Genomic DNA, 19664 nt, shown 5'->3' on the forward strand with positions numbered 1-19664 from the left:
ATGAAGCAGAACTGGCCCACATCTGGCCCAGACACCAAAATTGCTGTGGCCCAGATCTGGCCCACACTTGACACTTTCATCTGGCCCACATACCACGTGGAATGATGGCACTTGGGCGGTCCGCTCCTGTTTGCCAGATTTGGGCCACAATTAAGCCATAGTAATGCCGCATGTCAGCCGTAAACAAAACAAATGAAGCAGAACTGGCCCACATCTGGCCCAGACACCAAAATTGCTGTGGCCCAGATCTGGCCCACACTTGACACTTTCATCTGGCCCACATACCGCGTGGAATGATGGCACTTGGGCGGTCCGCTCCTGTTTGCCAGATTTGGGCCACAATTAAGCCATAGCAATGCCGCATGTCAGCCGTAAACAAAACAAATGAAGCAGAACTGGCCCACATCTGGCCCAGACACCAAAATTGCTGTGGCCCAATTCCGGCCCACACTTGACACTTTCATCTGGCCCACATACCGCGTGGAATGATGGCACTTGGGCGGTCCGCTCCTGTTTGCCAGATTTGGGCCACAATTAAGCCATAGTAATGCCGCATGTCAGCCGTAAACAAAACAAATGAAGCAGAACTGGCCCACATCTGGCCCAGACACCAAAATTGCTGTGGCCCAGATCCGGCCAACAGTTGACACTTTCATCTGGCCCACATACCCTTTGAACTTTAAACTGTGGGCTAGATGTGGGCCAGTTCTGCTTCATTTGTTTTGTTTATGGCTGACATGCGGCATTGCTATGGCTTAATTGTGGCCCAAATCTGGCAAACAGGAGCGGACCGCCCAAGTGCCATCATTCCACGCGGTATGTGGGCCAGATGAAAGTGTCAAGTGTGGGCCGGAATTGGGCCACAGCAATTTTGGTGTCTGGGCCAGATGTGGGCCAGTTCTGCTTCATTTGTTTTGTTTACGGCTGACATGCGGCATTGCTATGGCTTAATTGTGGCCCAAATCTGGCAAACAGGAGCGGACCGCCCAAGTGCCATCATTCCACGCGGTATGTGGGCCAGATGAAAGTGTCAACTGTGGGCCGGATCTGGGCCACAACAATTTTGCTATCTGGGTTAGTTGTTTTCTAAGAAGCAGTAAAAGCATTGTGTTCCACATGTAATCTAATTCCACACCCGCTTTAGCCAAAGGCGACGATTTCTATTAGATATGGGCAATCAGTTCATCCCATTAAAGTCAATGAATGTCCCCTTAAAGCTCTCCAGCGTTTCTTTTATGAGACCTTTAGAGGCCTGTTTTTCTGCAGTTTTGTACATATTCTGTTTCAGATTAGATAATAAAAGTAAGAAACAGGGTTTTAGAGGCTAACTTATTTTTTCCTTAACACACATTCGTCTTCCAAAGGAGCTGGAACCTCTCATTTCTTTTTCAGGATGTTGCCATACATGTGGGAAAGGGTGATGCTAAAGAAGGTCACCTTTAGAGCAAAGCAACCTTTCCCTGAAGCATGATGGATATTTGCATAACATGCATCAATATTGCAATTAGTCTCCATTTGACAGGAGTAAGCACTGGTATTATCAGATATATGAGCCACTACCATAATCTCAGGGCATCGTATAACAAGTCAATCATATTATAAACCAATCCTTGACCTTTGACCTGTCAGTCTCACATAGACTAAAACTTCAGGACACGAATTACATTCACTGTTATCTAATATTTAGACCCACTAAATTTCTAGAATGGATTTTGTATAGAAAAGCTTGCAGTTCTGGGTTCAATGTATTTAGATAAAACCCAAACCAATTGTTTCCAGTAGACATTGCCAGGGCTCACAGCAAAATCTCACGTATTGCACCAGATAAGGACCTCGATGTCAAGACATTAGTATTCTTTAATTCCCCTAAATATGCGGTTTCCGGGTCTGTGACAGACCAATATCACAAATATGGAGTCATGTGTGTCATTCAGGTCAAGACTGATGAGATAGGATCAGTTTTTCCCTTTTTGTTATCTAATGATTTTATTTCCATGTACTTTGGATATAATCTTGCATCAATAGACTTAATCTGCAGTGTTTTGCAAAGCATATATAAACCATTAAACGCATATTAACATTCACATTAACTGAGAGAGAATAGTTTATCAATTGGAAATATAGAAACATTGATCATGTCTAGAAGGTTTTAGTAATTTTGATTTTGATAAGGAAATACATAATATGATTTAAAAGGAGTCATTCTAATCCTTACCAATCATTTAACCAGATTAAAATTAAGGTTTGTTACAGTGTGTTAAACAGATACATTAAGTCCTTATTTTTAAATCCCATACATTAGAGTGTTATGCATGCCATTAATGCAGCCTTAGAGTTAGACAAAGAATTCCTACATCACCAGGAAACCATCACTCCATCACCTAATGTTGGCTAAATCGACCCTGACTCAACATCACTCTTCTGTGTATATCAGCAGGAGATCAATGTTGATCCCAATGTTGATGTACTGTACATTCCTTCTCATTACAAGTCTATAATTACACAAGTTTATCAGCTTCCAGACTTGTTGACAGTTGTTTGGACACAACTTTTCAGCATGACTCGTAATAATTTTTTCAGTAAGAGTTTCGGGCAGAATGAACAGTGAACACAAAGCCTACAAAACCCAGCAGCATGTAGCTTTCGATTTAACTAAACATCAATATTAATTGATCTATACGTCACAACTGTCATTAGTTGTACAAGTAAAGAACATCCTTCTAATTTCCTCATCATCAAAACTGAATTGAAATTAAATTTGCAGCATATCAGCAATAAAGTTGACACATAGTGCAGTCTAAAATATTTTTGCTGTTCTTCTGTTTATCAAAGAGTTGTGGAAAAGAAATAGCAGTTTCCACAAAAATATTAAGCAGCACAACTGTTTTCAATCAGCATAAAAAAACTATCAATAATACACTATGACAATATACCATAAAATCACAATATTACTGTTTTTACTCTATGTGTGATGAATGCAGCCTTGGTGAACATAAGATAGGCCTACTTCTTTTTTAAACGTATTAACAAATTAATGACTCAATGTCAACCAGTCACAAGGCATCTACGGGCACTACATTACATCATCGTTTTCTGAACAACACATCCAAAAAACAAAAACAAGAGCAAGAGCAGGTGTGGTGATGATATGCATGAAATTGAATGTTGTGCTTTGCTTGCCCTGACTGAGAGTTGAGAACATTAGCATGAATTCATCCAGCGGTTTGCACAAGGATAATGCATGGTTTCTATGTGCACTCACTAAGAGGAACTTTAAGATGTGCCTTGCCAAGGTCAGGCCCTCCTGCTTTGAGAAAGAGAGAGAGAGAGAGAGAGAGAGAGAGAGAGAGAGAGAGAGAGAGAGAGAGAGAGAGAGAGAGAGAGAGAGAGAGAGAGAGAGAGAGAGAGAGAGAGAGAGAGAGAGAGAGAGAGAGAGAGAGAGAGAGAGAGAGAGAGAAATTAAAACGATAAAACACAATGATTTAAAGCCATATTCTGAAAAGGAAAATTGAAGTTAGGGTCTAGGGGAGAGAGAAGAAAAGAGAAATTGAAGTATGCCTTCTAAGGGAAAATTATTTGCTGTATACATTGTCTACACATGCATTGGGAATGAAGGGCTTGTGATTTGCAGCTATTTTTGAAACCCGTCAATGAGCAGTGTTGCCTGTCGGCACTGACCTTTTCAGGCGAGCCCCTGATCAGCCCCCTCATCTGTTCCAGCCAAAGCCCTAACAGCTAACTCTTGTTTGGTGTAGTGCAAATAAAACCCGATTACTTGGGTTGATTGTCCACAATTTGGCTAGGCAAAACTCACCTCAGGCTGAAATAAAAATGAATGCTGCAATATTGTGGGCAAAGCAAAGGAGAGAGGGAGAGCATGAAAGAGAGAGTGAGAAAAAGAAACAGTAACAAAATTGTGACTTAATTGATTCCATGCAATCTCATCAATTGTGATTAAAATGAAATGCCCCCTCATGTTTGAAAAGGTTAAAACAAATTGACAGTGGAAATCACAGCTGGTTATCACAGTGTGCCGAACAGCAGGACTTTAATGAAGTGAGTGCAATTCCATCCTTCATCCTGCTGTATCAGACAAGAGAGAGAAAGAGAGAGAACATTAGCTTCTCATAAGACATCATTGTCCCTGATCTTCCCTCTGATGATATTATATTGACAAAAGCACTCTGTAAGTCACTTGCTGAGTGCGTTTACTGACTTGGTTTTGATATACTGCAGCTCAGCACAACAGAGGTAAAGTATAGAAACCACTTAATGCTGAACTTTATCCTTTAACAATCCTCTTCATAATATTAAAAAAGGACATATATTTTATCCTATGCTGACGAGAGGCATTGCATATGTTATGTTTGATTTGCTGTGTTTTTGCATTAGGACGAACCAGTACTCCATCAGGCCCTGTTCGAAATGACGGTCTGACAGACTTGCAATGGCCATCACATACATGTGCCCATGAAGTCCATTAGGTCCCTACATGTGTATGATCCTTCCCGCCAACTAAAGTCACTTTCGATGAATGCGTCTGCTAAATGTATAAATGTAAATGGCTGTGTCCAATAGCTGAAAAATGCTGCATCCACAGGCAGTTAGGAGTTGGATGTCCAAATTCTATGATCGTGTCACATTGTCCACTGAGATACATTCATCTGATCAATATTTGAAGGCAGAATAGATGTATTCTTCACTGCCTATGATATCCCACTTTCCAGTGCATTGAACTCCATGACAGTTGAGCTAAAAAAAAAAAAAGGTGCCTAAAAGTTGTGGCGGTCACTTAGATATCAGCAAAGCTCTGTTTTGTTGTAGATCATTTGCTGCCTCAGAAGCCTGTCTGAAATTAGTTTCAGGTGGTACCTTCATGCTCAAACACCGCCTGTGAAGTCATTGCCCAATAGGGCAGAGAGGCAACAAGTCAGCAGCCGAAGCTTTTGGTGCAGCCAGGGTGTCTGACTTGTCATTTTGATGAACATTTGAAATGGCAAATAGACCCTTTATGGCAAGGGTGCTCCAGGGGGGCCACAGTCCTGCAGAGTTTAGTTCCAACCCGGCTCCAACACACATACCTGTAGTTCTCTCTGCAGGACTGTCAGTGGCCTTCTAGGAACTGAGTTTAGTAGCTCTGCTTTATGGCCACTATGCTCCCTAAATATGGGTTATGCGCAATAAAGTGGTTGCATCATTTCTGGTCCAGGTCTTTTGTATGTGCTTTGTTAATATAGACAGAGACAATTTATATAGAGATATGCCACTTCCTCAATACAACTATATAGGGAAAACCCATAACGCCAAAGATGGCAGTTGTATGCACATGTCCCGCCCCTCCCGCTGGAAAGCCAATCCTCTTAACAGTCAATTTGGGAAACATTTAAGCCTATCGTCTGGTTCCACTGATGCATGCGCACAGTTGAGGTTTGCGACAGCGGAGACGATTTGGCGACAGTGAGTTGTGTTGTGTGCAAGATCAGATGGAATCCACATGGAAGAGGGTGATAACAACGCGAAGGCACCGGACTACCAAGGTTAAAGCATTTTATATCGACCACAAATATGTTACCTTACATTCTAAGTATGTGCTGTAGAGCACAACACCGGCATTCCGGATAGAGACGTAAATGAAATTGGTGTCGTGAAACCTTCCGCATGAGTAGTAAAAGTATAACCTGTGGGGAAAAAGGCGTTTTAAACCTTATTTTGGGGCAAAGTCATCAAACTTTTTCAGCGATTTTTATCATATTTTACTGCTGTTTCTATACAACATGCAGTTTTTATTTTCATTTACATTCATTTAGATAGGAGCCTGGTCTTGTTAGTCCGAAATAGCTGCCCGGAGGCGTTGCCAAGATGGCGGCCAAGTGGCATGACTTGCCTAAAAGGACTTTGATATAGAGCTGTTTTACTCAATGTGTCTTTAGAGGAGCTTCTAAGGATGAATATTACCCGATATCCATCACATATGCAGATTGAAATCTAAAAGTTTTTTCAAATTCTCATTAAAATTCAGATATTAAAATTGATTAAAATGTCACCAATTAAAATAACTTGCTTGTTTAGCTGATTACTTGTCCATATATATTGCTGTCAGTTCATACAGCTGTTAACACTTTCTCCAACGAGTAGATGTGATGAAACCTGTTTTCCTGTTTCTTCATGTGATGTTCAGCATACAGCCAATACACACTTTCGCTGAGCCTGCACGGATTCTGACTCCACATCGGACTTCTACCTAACAGTCAATGTGGCATTACGTCACCAAACCAGTGATTTTTTATGTCAGTGTTAAAGATGAATTTCTGTCCAGTAAATCTGAACAGACAATAAAGTCAAACAAACAAACAACTGTGAACTAAGACTGCAAGGGTGTATGCCGCTATTAGGAACAGGGTAAACTAAGAGCACAGAAAGTGAAACATGATTTTTGACCTCAATGTAAAATTATATTTTATAATCTCTTGTGACCATAGAGAAGTGACAAAGGGGATTTATAATTTAATATTTTGCACACATGCATCCCAGAAACTCGTATCCACACTCTCATTGGCATAAAAGCAGGACTACTGTATATCCACTATTATGGATGCACATTAACAGTGTTGTTCACTGAAGATTTGGATTGATTTCTTTAGGAACGGTTTATGCGGACGATCTGCTTATATACTGGGAGTTGCTGTCACCTAGTGGATATTTTCAGTATAAAAAAGTATTTGTTAATCAGCAGGTTTTTCTTCCATATCTCCTTCTAATTCACAAGAGTGTACAACTCTTCAAACAAGTGTTCATGCACTCAAACATAAAAGGGACAACAAATGCTAGTTAAAATTCAAAGGATTTTTTTAATGGCAAAAAAGCTGACTTTGCTGTGTTAACAAAATCATAATTACAACCTGCATTGCTAAATAAATACCACTGCAGTGGGATAATTTGGAACCATGCCCTCTGGTGCGAGCTACTGTGGGCGTGTTGTGTTGCCTGTTTGCTCACAAATTGGCCTATTTTCAGTGGATGCAGCAGAGTATTAGTCTGAACAAGCAGCAGGGACAAAACGCTAACTCAGCAACATTTCCCCTCAATGGGAATGCAAATAAAAACAAGATGCAAAGCAAAACCTTTGATTAAAACTCACTTTCTGTGCCAAAGTCCCTGGGCACAAAAAACAAAACAAAAGAAAGTTTGTATTTGTATAAGAAACTCTTCTGTAATATATTCATTCTAAAAAAAAAATAGAAATTTTCCATAAAGGGAGACCTGTGTATAAGTACATGATCTCCATGAATTTATTCCTCAATTAGATTTAAGCAAATAATATTTTAGACTTCATAAAATAAAAAGACTGAAAAACTGAGGTGGGAGTACAAGCTTCATGCCTAGAAGCTGAGGGGTGTAGAATAATAAAATCAACTTTTTCAATCAGCTGTAACAGAATAAGTGTTTTAGCAAGCTTATACATTTTGTAAACATTGTTCTGAAAGCCTTTAAATAAATTATTGAATAGTTTGAAATACTTGGTGGTGTAAACAGAAAACCAAATTTGCTGATAGGGCATTTGGTTGTGTATAAAAGCACTCCACCCGAGCTAAAGGCAAGTGCTCAAATGGTATGGCAGAGTAAAAACCTCATGGCTGCATGGTTCATATTCTTCAACTGAGTCAATCATCTTTCTTGTCAGAGGTACTGTCTTCTTGTTGGTCGTCATGAGAAGCCGTACAGAAGTAAGGCAAAGTGGCGTCACAGTCTGGGTCCTCCCCCTGGAGACCCTGGTAACGCTGTAGCTCGATGTAGGTGGTGAAGAGTTTGGCATACTCTGGGTGTGTGAGAGCGAAGGAACGAAACTCATCTGAGAGAGAAAACGAGATGGGAAAGTAACTACAAATGTGTTACTCAAACGGAAACCAAACTAATCAAGCGAGGTAACTGACGGGCATTACTGAAATTATGTAAATATGCCATGGTAAATAGCACATTTACATCAGGCGCTGTGTAAAAACAAGCCTTAAAGCCTTATTAATTTTATTTTGGACACTCAAGTAGGTTACTATCCAAAATATGCAACTGATGGCCTGAAATCAATTTCCTGCAAGTATTACAAAAATGACTCCACCTTTCAAATGTCATTAAACATAGGATAAAAACATTCAACCGTGACTGATAGATTACACAAATAACCACAAGCCTGCACTTGAAAGTGTTCATGACTGCACACACAGATATTTTTCAAGGCGTTCACATACACAGCATGGAATCATGTGCTGCTGACTGTGATGCATTCAAGTGCAGAAAAAAGCCTGGGCCTCTGGGCGATTGCTCTTTAATTACCTTAAATCAAAGTGGGAACTTTTGTTGGACTATTAAACATTTATTGCAATATCACAGCATTCAGTAATTTGCTAGTTCTTGCTTGCTGAATGCATGGAACAAATACAACAAAGTCAAGTTTCACTTTAGATAAGTTAAAGAAAAGATCACTGGACGGTGATAAACCTTGGATTGGTATAGTATAATTAAAAGCAGCTTCATGGGAAAATATTACTTGAATTATGAAGTACTCATTGATCAGATATTTAAATGTTATTTGGAAGAATTATGCCTCAATAAATTCAAAAAGTGTAATAAAGATGATGTTAATGCAATGCAATTCAGAATTGAGCATTCAGCTTAACACACCCTAAACTGGCACCCAAAGTTAATGTTGCCAGTGTTATATCTGCGTGTGAAGTTCAGTTCAGACTTATAAGCATAGGGTTTTACAACTTTCAGGAAATCAAAACCAATCTAATCTCCTAATCTAATTCGCCAAACTACACAACCACTGTCACAGTTCCTGTGATTTGAGTGTCTACAGAATATGATTATGAAAATACATGTTTTCTCACAGAATATATAACCAAAAATATAAATAGCTTGACAGCCCACAGAACCCTTGGTTAAGAGTGCAATTATAAATGGTGTGTTGTTTTGTTAGCTAAATAACATACAATTCATGTTTGAAAAATAAAATAAAAATAAATAATATAATTTCTAATATGCCTGACAGTCTTATCTCACTGTAGTAGTTGCTATACAGTTGGCATACAGACCATAAGTTATGTGTCCTGATCCATCTGCATCAATTTCTGTGAAGAGGCTGTTGACGTCAAGATCACACACTCCAAGAGCAGAACGTATCAAACAGCTAAACTCATCTTGTGTGATACAGTTGTCCTCATCAATGTCAAACAGCTGCAAAAAGAGTTCACAGACACAACTAGACAATCTACCTCATTTTAAACATATACATAAACCAATTTTGACAACAAAGCACACGAGAGTAATCCATCCATATGCTCTAACTACATGACAAAAATACTTTTCAACAGTAGTGATTTTTGAAAGCCACCACAAGGTGCTAACAACCACTGACATATCAGTACTTGTATGGTTTATCTTCATAACCACATCACAACATCTTCTTTAACACTTCTTTACCAGATTAAAACTTCAGTAGTTTGACAATTTATGGATTGCATTTGTCTTCTCATAATATCATCACTGCAATCTGTAATATCATTACCTTAAAAGCAGTCTGAATGACTTCCTCATTATTAGCTGGTCGGCACAGAACTGTGACACCAATGACATACTCTCTGAAATCAATGGTGCCATCCCCATCCTTCAAAGACACACAGAAAACATATGCTTTAAATAAGCCACACTGCGAATAAAATAGAAATGCTATTTGATTCATCCAGTCCCAGAGATTGATATTGGTTGTGGGCTGAAAGTAAAGCAGATTTTTAAAGCAGATATCTGAGAGTATTTCATACATTCAACTTGTTTTCTGTATCTTAGTGGGACTCCTATCCATATCTTATTCCACGTGGTTAGTTGTGAACACACTCACCCTGTCAAACAGAGCGAAAAGCTCCTGTAGAGCTGGGCTGAGGGGTAGTTTGAGGAAACTGGCAAACTCCTCAACTGTGATTCTCCCACCTTTGCAAGAACAGGCTATGTTGGCAAAACTCTCCAATTCCTTCTTCACATTGTCCCATTTTAATCTGAATTTAAACAGAAAAACAGAGATTTCGAGCTTGAAGTTAACATGAAACAAAAGTTACGATAGTCTTTTCTTCCCTATTTTGATGTACTGTATATCCAAGTGAAACGGCTTGAAAGCGACTTGATTGGATGGATGGATCGTTGTGGTTTGCTATGGCTGTGATCTCATTTGAGTGACAGGTTATCCCGCTCTCGCAGCAGTAAACACGTCATCAAAGAAGAAAAGACATGTCGTAGCAAGAGGGAGGGGAAGTTATTATGATAAAGGATATTTGATATCTGAATAATTTAAAATAAATACTGCAATATTCCATTAAAAAAAATGGTGACTTTAAACTACTATAATTATTTTTTTATTTGGTGTAATTATGTGGGCTATGAGTATCACAATATTATGGTGATACACAAGGTTATGCATTTTTTTAACTATTTTTTTTAATAACAGTCATACTTCAATTTCCTGCTGATCTTGGTAAACTCCACGAGACCCGCCTCCATAGGCAGGGTCAGTTCTCCAGCTGCAATCATCAGACGGCAATCTTCATAAGTGTGATCTGTGACCGGCAGGCCCAGAGATCTAGTAACAGAGTCCGGAATTGTGATACAATTCTTAAGACTGAAATATTGTACTGTGCACACATTGTAAATGTCCACCATATAGAATCTTATAAAGACATGGAAGAATAAAAAAAACATGACATGCTTACACAGCCATGACAGATCTCACTGACTGAGCAAACTTGATAGGACACTTTTTCTCCATCTCAGTGGGTACTTGAGGGGGCAGAAACTAAAACACAGACACAATAAATAGAATCGTACAAATCATTTGCTGATTCCTGAAGATTAGCAATATGTGAGATTAAGTTGGTCATTTGTTTTAACATCACAGCTTCTTGATGCTCTTTTGACGTGTGTATACATCAAACGTGCAAAAAGCAGTGAATATTAACATGAATTAAGCAAATCATTCTTACAAACCTCAACTTCCACTGTAGTATAGAGCTGACAGAGTGTGAGCAGCAGTAGTCTGGCCCTAAAACAGGAACTGGTGGTGAGGTTCCAAACCAGCAGCATTTCAGGAAGCATTGCTCTCTATATATGCATGACTGTGTAAAAGGGTCTGAAGACCAAGCTTATCTAAGAAAGTGATCTACAAGACTGCACATGCAGATATGCAGAGAGGATGAAGATGACAATTTACTCAGACAGCAGGCTCTCATCCTTTATTTGATTATAAAATTTAGCTCCATTTTTCTTATCTTAAAAGCCAATAAACCAATGAAACAACCTTTTTGGCTTACCAGTGTTTCTTGTAGCATTATATACATTATTCTGGCATTTGAATTTGAATTCTGATGAGTTTTTTTGTTGTAACGGTGATTGGAAAAGACCTAATTGCAGAAGCATTTTGTCAGTTGTGTAAATGCTTTTTGTTTATGTTTAATATTACTTACGATTTTGGACCCTGCCATGTCCATGTGACTGTGTCCTGTAAGAGCAAAAAAAGTTTAGTAAAAATTCTTCTATTTTAATATATATATATATATATATATATATTTAAAAGGCTTGAACCCTGAGTTATTCACAGCTCGAGCTCGACTGACAAGACTTTTAACGGTGGCCTTTTAACTGACAGGCCTTTAAATGCTGTGTGTAATTTAGCCAGGTGGCCTAATTCAAATGCATGCTATTTTATGGTTGATTTACTCCAGTCCTCTCTACTTGGCTATTATGGTTATTTATGGATTTGTATTTTACATAATATTCTATTTATATTTTTTGTGATACTCCATTGTGTTTGTCAGATAAGTTTATCACCAGAAACCAAGGCATCATGAAATAATACAAGACTTCTATTGAATTTATACTGACCAACTTATTTGGATATCTGATAAGAACAGGCTGTACTGGGACCCCTGGGACAAAGGCACCTATGGAGGTAAAAAGAGTAGCAAATAAGCACTTTTCATTCATCTTCTGTTCTTTTAGCTACATTCATACCTCCTAAAAAACTGCTCAGCACCACCACCTGTTTTGCTTATGGAGACATACAGTATCTCACAAAAGTGAGTACACCCCTCACATTTTAGCAAACATTTTAGTATATCTTCTCAAGGGACAATACTATAGAAATGAAACTTGGATATATTTTAGAGTAGTCAATGTGCTGCTTGTATAGCAGTATTTATTTACTGTCCTCTGAAAATAACTCAACATACAGCCATTATTGTCAAAATAGCTGGCAACAAAAGTGAGTACACCCTGAGTGATAGCTGTAGGTCGTTTAACCATGCAAAGCCACATGTCCTATTCATCATGTTCATGTTTTTGTCTGCTTGACAGGACCATACAAATTGTTGTATCTTGTATTAGAGTAGTTAAAATTTGTGCTTTGAGTACAATTCTCTCATACTGACCACTGGATGTTCAACATGGCACCTCATGGCAAATGACTCTCTAAGGATTTGAGAATTAGAATTGTTGCTCACCACAAAGTTGAGCTAGGCAATAAGAAGATTGGTAACACACTGAAAGTGAGTTACAGTACTGGCCAGGGTCATACAGAGGTTTTCCAAGACGGGTTCCACTCGTAACAGGCCTCGCAAGGGTCAATCAAAGAAGTTGAGTCCTCGTGCTGTGCGTCAGGTGCAGAAGCTGGCTTCAAAAAACAGACGCATGAGTGCTGCCAGCATTGCTTTAGAGGTTGCAGAAGCAGAAGGTCAGCTTGTCAGTGCTCAGACCATACGCCGCACACTGCAACAAGTCGGTTTGCATGGCCGTCATCCCAGAAGGAAGCCTCTTCTGAAGCTGGCTCACAAGAAAGACCGCAAACAGTTTGCTGAAAGCAACCTGTCCAAGAGCATGATTTACTGGAACCATGTCCTGTGGGCTGATGACACTAAGATAAACTTGTGTGGCTCAGATGTTGTCCAGCATGTGTGGCGAAGCCCTGGTAAGGAGTACCAAGAAAATTGTGTCTTGCCTACAGTCAAGCATGGTGGTGGTAGCATCATGGTCTGGGGCTGCATGAGTGCTGCTGGTACTGGGGAGCTGCACTTCATTGAGGAAAATATGGATTCCAATTTCCAACATGTACTGCGACATTCTGAAGAAGAACATGAATCGCGCTCCCTTCAGAAACTGGGCCGAAAGGCATGATAACGACCCCAAACACACCGCCAAGATGACAAATGCCTTGCTGAGGAAGCTGAAGGTGAAGGTGATGGAGTGGCCAAGTATGTCTCCAGACCTGAACCCTATTGAGCACCTGTGGGGCGTCTTCAAGCGGAAGGTGGAGAAGCGCCATGTGTCTAACAACCATCAGCTCCGTGATGTCATTATGGAGGAGTGGAAGAGGATCCCAGCAACAACCTGTGCAGCTCTGGTGAACTCCATGGCTGTATTATTTAATGGCTGTATGTTGAGTTATTTTCAGAGGACAATAAATATAAACTGCTATACAAGCAGCACAATGACTACTCTAAAATCTATCCAAGTTTCATTTCTATAGTATTGTCCCTTGAGAAGATATACTAAAATGTTTGCTGAAATGTGAGGGGTGTACTCAGTTTCGTGAGATACTGTATATACTGTATATTTCAGAATGAAGTTAAATCCCTGTCTGGCACTCCATTGATCACACCATACCCTACATATCAGGTTACAGCTATTTGACTGGTTCTCAATTGGACAATCGATGATTATCAATGAAGCAAACACTACACAAATGATATGACCTGAATGTAGAAAAAAATCTATAGGTCTTACATAATACAACAATAAATATGCCTCTTGTCGGCTAAATTAATTAAGCCTACTACAAAAAGATTTCGTTTTTGAAATATATTTAAATAAATGTCACTCAAAGGGATAAAGTCTTAGTGGTGTGTGGATAATACCTACTCATAAACACAACTCTCACTCTCTTTAATGTGCTGCTGGTTTTGCTGGCCTCAGCAGACCCCATTCTAGTTTCTTTAGTACACCAAAACAAACCGTCGGCATTGGAAACCCTGAATTCCGTGAAAGTTTATCTTCCCCTTCACTTGTATACATTTGCATTAGGGAAGTTAGTTATCTGATAACAGACAACAAGATTTTCATATGGTGCAGTTCATACACAACTTTCATTATCTACTGAGTTATGGACATTTGCTACAGTATACTGTATCTGTAACATCTTAACTGGATCTTAATATTTAATCTACGTTATTATGTTGTCCAATATCATGATTAACATTTCTATATTACAAACAAACAAAAATAAACACAATCTGCTAACCTTGTTTGAAGGTAATGAGACATGATCTGTTTGTACATGTTCCTTCAGGAAAAACGAGCACCTAAAAAAGAAAATAACACCCGTATTATTTTCAGTGGTACTGTAGCTATTATGGTGGCTCAATTTGGATGCAAATACTAAGATATTAACTAACATACAGTTTCAAATACACAGTTTGTTAGATAAAAAGAGGACTTCTCAATAATAAAATTGGTAAAACTAATTAAACATCCACAATGTTGAAACTGGACATTGTTTAGGAACAGGACATCCTGTATTCAAGCTGAGGAAGTATGGGTCTAAGAGTAATTTCCTGCTTTCAAAAGCTGGAACACACATCATTTGGCTTCACTTTGTGAAATTCAAGTTTAAACGGTTTTAACCTTTGTTTTATTTTTGACCATTTTAAAGTCACATATGATAAAATAAAATAAACTAAACTAAACTAAAATAGTGGAGGCACTCACCTGTGGCCAGTGTCCCCCTGACTTTGCTCTCCGCTCAATCTCAAGTATAGTGTTTCTACGAGAGTCTGGATCTTTGCGTGAAACAAGCACTGGCTGCACACAGCGCAAAAACCCTGGGGAACATACAATAATAAAACAATTTTTAAAGTAATAATAATAGCAATAATAATAACACATGCAAAACTGACATTTTACATTTACATTTTTTACATTTATCTATTTAGCTGACGCTTTTATCCAAAGCGACTTACAATTGCTATATATGTCAGAGGTCGCACGCCTCTGGAGCAACTAGGGGTTAAGTGTCTTGCTCAGGGACACAATGGTGTCTCTCAGTGGATTCAAACCCGGGTCTCTCACACCAAAGGCATGTGTCTTATCCACTGCGCCATCACCACCGACATCAATAACGGAAATTTAACAACAAGTTTTTTTTTCTTTGGCTGAGAAATTCCACATTAAGTAGGATACGTAGCAGTGGTGGCCACTCAATGACACATTTACGTCTGCTTTTCTGATTTGTTTCTTTGTGCTGACTGGGGTATTTGCAGTATTTCACAATTTTGGAGTAATACCAAAACTGATCAGTGTTGCCAGATCAGGTCGACGATTTCCAGCCCAAAAGCTCTCAAAAACTATTGTCATGACAACAAAGGTGTATACGGTAAGTACCATTTACCTCCTTAAAATGAAAGAATGATGACAAAATTAAATTATAAAAATTAATTAATTCTCCTGCCAGGAGAAAAATACAACAGGGAAACGGACCAAAACATGGCAAATACAGTAAAAGAAAATTAGCAGATGACAAAAATGTTTTACCCAAACAGATAGACACTGTTAAAGACTTAGTTCACCCAAAAAGAACATTTCTGTCATTAATTTCTCACCCTCATGTCGTTCCAAACCCGTAAGACCTTCGTTCATTTTCGGAACACAAATGAAGATATTTTTGATGAAATCTGACACATTGACCCCAAACCAGCTCAAATTTTGTCTCCCGACCAAAACATTTTTTACCAGTACAATCCAATTCTCAAAGGTTTGCTCACTTTTGAGTTTACCTTGGAGTGAGAAGGGTAGGCTACTGTTTTTATTAGTGCTTGACACAAATTTAACAATGTCAATTCATAAGCTTGAGATACTATAACGATATTGATTCATTTGGACAAATATCATGTACAGTAACTACTGTACATGTTAATTGTTCTCAAGGAAAAAAATCTCTCAACTAATGCTGTAAACATACAGGGAGCCCTGTTAGCTAGTATTATTATTAAAGGTTAAAATTAACAACTCAAATTAATAATAGTTATCTTAGACGTGTGAATCTGCTTTGTGTGCTCAAATACTATGTTTCACAATGCCGTTTCACCATTCACGGTGTGGGGAAAATGTGATTGGCACAGCTTTCCAATCGTTCTGGCGATTCTTGATGTCATACGTCAAATGGTCTGCACAGCATATTGACTTTTTTTAATTTGGCGTGAGATTTACTTGGGCAGCGTGAGTCGTGAGAGAATGAGACAGAGCCTTATGGCGTGTGTCGCACGCCAAATGAGTGAGAGTTGACAACCCTCCAACTGTGCAGTAACCCGCACAATCTGGCAACACTGAAACTGATCAACAATGTGAATATATTCAAAAGCGAAAACATTATCAATTTTTTTTGGCATTGCATTTGCTTTTTGTGTTCCTTTTTGTATAGACCAATATTGATGTAAATAACCACACTGCTTACTGCCAAAGATTGGTGCTTCCAGGGACTCGGAGCGGGATACAGAAGAAGGCAGACCAGCTTCAATACAGGCGATGGCATCAAAGAAAGAAGAGTGAGGGGCCACAGCTAGAATGGGGGCCTCTGCACTGCTGACCTTCTTCCCCTTCACCACCACCCTGAAACCCATCCCGAAGAAATACATCTGGCCTAGAAAGGTCATCACTTTTTTGTGCAAGAACCTGCCCACAAACATATATACAAGCACACCAAACATCAGGAATCATAGTGGGTAATGACTTTGATTATTCAAAAATACTGACACATCCACACACACATAAGTACAAAAAGCTTGCTTTAACGGCTTTGACACGGTGTGCTCATCAGGTGTCATATCAGCAGGTTGTTGCATCATTCAAGAGAATAACCACATCCCTCCAACAGCCGTGCTGCCTCCTACGCTAAGACTTAATTAATCTGATCAGTGTGGTCAGTCCAAGTAGAAACGAGATACAGCAAAATGAGCAATTTCTCAAGAAACCACGTGGTCTGTTTGACAGAGAAGCATGAATTAAACAGAATGGAAGGCATCTAAAATGAACAACATATTTGCAACAGCTGATATGCAAACCACAAATTTTACATTACCAACTCACACTTCTATTATTGATGCAGGGGAAGCAAACACACACAGAAATGGACTCCCATGCACACAAGCCCTAACAAATCAGTAAATTGTAAGAGGTAGTATTATCTGTAAGATTAATGTTAAAGGTGCTGTGCTGTCAGGTTTAGTTAGCAAGCCAGAAGTGTTTTAAAATGGTTTAAACAAGCTGTAACATAAAAAAAGGTCTATTTTAATCTTGTGTTGAAATGTAGGAGGTGGAGTATCTGTGTGTAACGTGGGTGTACAAGGAAGGAGTAGTATGTACCTTCTCCAGCCAGTCATGGGCTCCACCGCTCCAGACAGAGACTGTCTGAATGTTATCATGACAGAAACTGGCCACATGACCATTAGAACAAGAAGCAAGAAAATGGCACGGAGCGGCACAAGGATGATTCCTAGAAGAAAACACTACACACAGACATAAGAGGAAAAATAGACACAATCACACAATAAATGTCAAAGAAATCTACACAAATGACTTTCTATGTTTCTATTCAAGGCATCTGCTAACATGGGAGCAGCGATTCAACCTCACAGATGCTTCTATGGGGACCTTTTAATACTGTGATGTGATCGGTTTGAGGGGGAAAGGAATTAATGTATGAAACAAACTCTAAAATAACTTACAATGCTAAATAAAACACAAAATCAAGACGTAAACTGAAATTATACTCCCCCACCCTCCTCAAATAGCTATTAGAGTTATACAGTACTACTGTTAATTCATTTAAAATACTGCTAATTTCTGTTTCTAAACATACATTGAAAAAAGCATATTTGTCATAGTTACAGCAGAAATACCAAAAATCTAGTATCATAAAAGGGGTGGGGTGGGGCGCTTTGAATATTGTGTTGGACAACAAAGGGTCTTCAGGTCAAGGGGACAACTGACATAGCAAGTAAACAAGCTACTTTTAAAAACATCAGTGTCAAATGTCTTGACCTTCTTGGTTGTATTCAACAATTACCAAACCATACAATACCATATTTTTTCACATAATCTATTCAATAGATCTATCGATCTATTGTATTGATATTCAAATGCATTGTAGTAAAAACATTTTTTTATAAACACATTTTAATGACTGTAATAAATTCATAAGTGTAAATACTCTCTCTTCAATACCAGATGCTGTGCTCTTGTTACAGCATGATTTTCCGTCGTTACAAAAACTGTAACAAAATGTAACATAATTTAGACCCTTTCTACAGCACAGGAAAATTAACTATTTTCATTTATTTAGTAATAAACGTTTTCTCAATTTTCACACAAATTGTTGACAGCATTTGCCAGCCCTGTTCCCCAAGTTATTGCAAGACTTAAAATAAGAGAGCTCATCCAATACGTAGCTTAGAGGGAAACAAGCAAATCAAATAAGTTGTTGACACATTAAAAGAATGAAGAGCTTAATGACCTCAGTGAAGAAGAATATTGACAGACAAGTCATAAATTGAGATTGTAGACTCACTTTGATTTTATCGGCTTTAGTTAACTTAAGGTCGTGCACGAATGGGTTGATGACGGCGGGCAGCAGCAGGGAATGCTGTCTGGGCAGCGCGAACACTCTCTGCGTAGACATCTTCACTCATCAGTCATCACAACAACAGAGTCTTCATGTGTCAAACCTCTGAACGTACGACGCGCTCCTTCCTCATTTTCACAAGCGCGCGCCACCTTGACACTCGAGCCCTAGCGGACAGCGGATGTGTTTCACAATCAGATGAGATAAATCATAACTAACGGCAAGTTTGTGCATTTCAGACGAGTTTGGAGTCAGAGCAGAGTTTCTGTTCGAGCAGCTGACCCAAAATATGCATAATGTCCTAAATGGTCATAGTTGGTTGGTTTAGAGACAATCCCCACCTCTTATGGACATAATCCTATTCAGACTTGTAGCCACTAGGGCTAAAGGTGCCCTCGCTGTTTTTCTCTACAGGAAAACCGTTTGAACAAGTGGCGACTCTTTTTACCGGACATGACACACGTCCTAATAAAATCTTCCTGATAAATCATTGCGAGGGAGTGTACCGAGCTGAGAAACATTTTCTCTGACCATATTTCAGCGAATTCGTGTGTCCAGCAGTATTTCTTCCGGCGGTCTGGAATCAGAATCAGAGATTGTTCGACTCGAGAAGGAATCAGTCATTTGAGTCGATTCTTGTTGTTCTGTGTTGTGAACAGTTCGGACATACACTGAATCGTTTGAAGTGGTTCTTCACTCAGCACAACAGTAACAGGCTAGGCCTATTTAAGAACCAAAATTACGTTTAACTGAAGTACATTTACCTACAATCCGGTGAAAACAAAACGAAAACGGCATTCTATATTTTTCTTGAGTTCAACCCGTGAAGCTTTAAGACTCTGCACTCCCGTAACATTTTCCAACCAAAAAAAGTATTAAAACGCTAAAAAAAGTAAAAGAATTACAATTACATTAATATGTTTTACTCAAGGATATTACTTATATACAAGTTAAATAC

General features: G+C 38.9%; 1 protein-coding gene across 1 annotated transcript; it reads right to left on the minus strand.

Moving 5' to 3' along the window:
• Positions 1–6828: 6828 nt before the first annotated feature.
• On the minus strand, positions 6829–18866 carry lpcat2 (lysophosphatidylcholine acyltransferase 2). The gene is made up of 14 exons (XM_056265376.1): positions 18653–18866; positions 17449–17591; positions 16541–16758; positions 14800–14912; positions 14333–14393; positions 11923–11981; positions 11505–11539; positions 11029–11083; positions 10755–10837; positions 10499–10624; positions 9893–10046; positions 9563–9661; positions 9090–9231; positions 6829–7849 (listed from the first exon to the last, which is right to left on the minus strand). Exons 1-14 carry the CDS (start codon positions 18761–18763, stop codon positions 7662–7664), a joined length of 1587 nt encoding a protein of 528 aa, XP_056121351.1. The 5' UTR covers positions 18764–18866; the 3' UTR covers positions 6829–7661.
• Positions 18867–19664: the final 798 nt, after the last annotated feature.

The sequence above is a fragment of the Rhinichthys klamathensis genome, unplaced genomic scaffold (genome assembly GCF_029890125.1).
Source record: "Rhinichthys klamathensis goyatoka isolate OS25496 unplaced genomic scaffold, OSU_Roscu_1.1 h1tg000232l_1, whole genome shotgun sequence".
NCBI lineage: Eukaryota > Metazoa > Chordata > Actinopteri > Cypriniformes > Leuciscidae > Rhinichthys > Rhinichthys klamathensis.

Coding starts and splice junctions, on each gene's coding strand:
- lpcat2 (XM_056265376.1), bottom strand. CDS start 18,763: ATGTCTACGCAGAGAGTGTTCGCGCTGCCCAGACAGCATTCCCTGCTG. Junction 17,592..18,652: donor CTAAAGCCGATAAAATCAAA/GTGAGTCTACAA, acceptor GTCTGTGTGTAG/TGTTTTCTTCTAGGAATCAT. Junction 14,394..14,799: donor CAGGGGGACACTGGCCACAG/GTGAGTGCCTCC, acceptor TTTCTTTTTTAG/GTGCTCGTTTTTCCTGAAGG.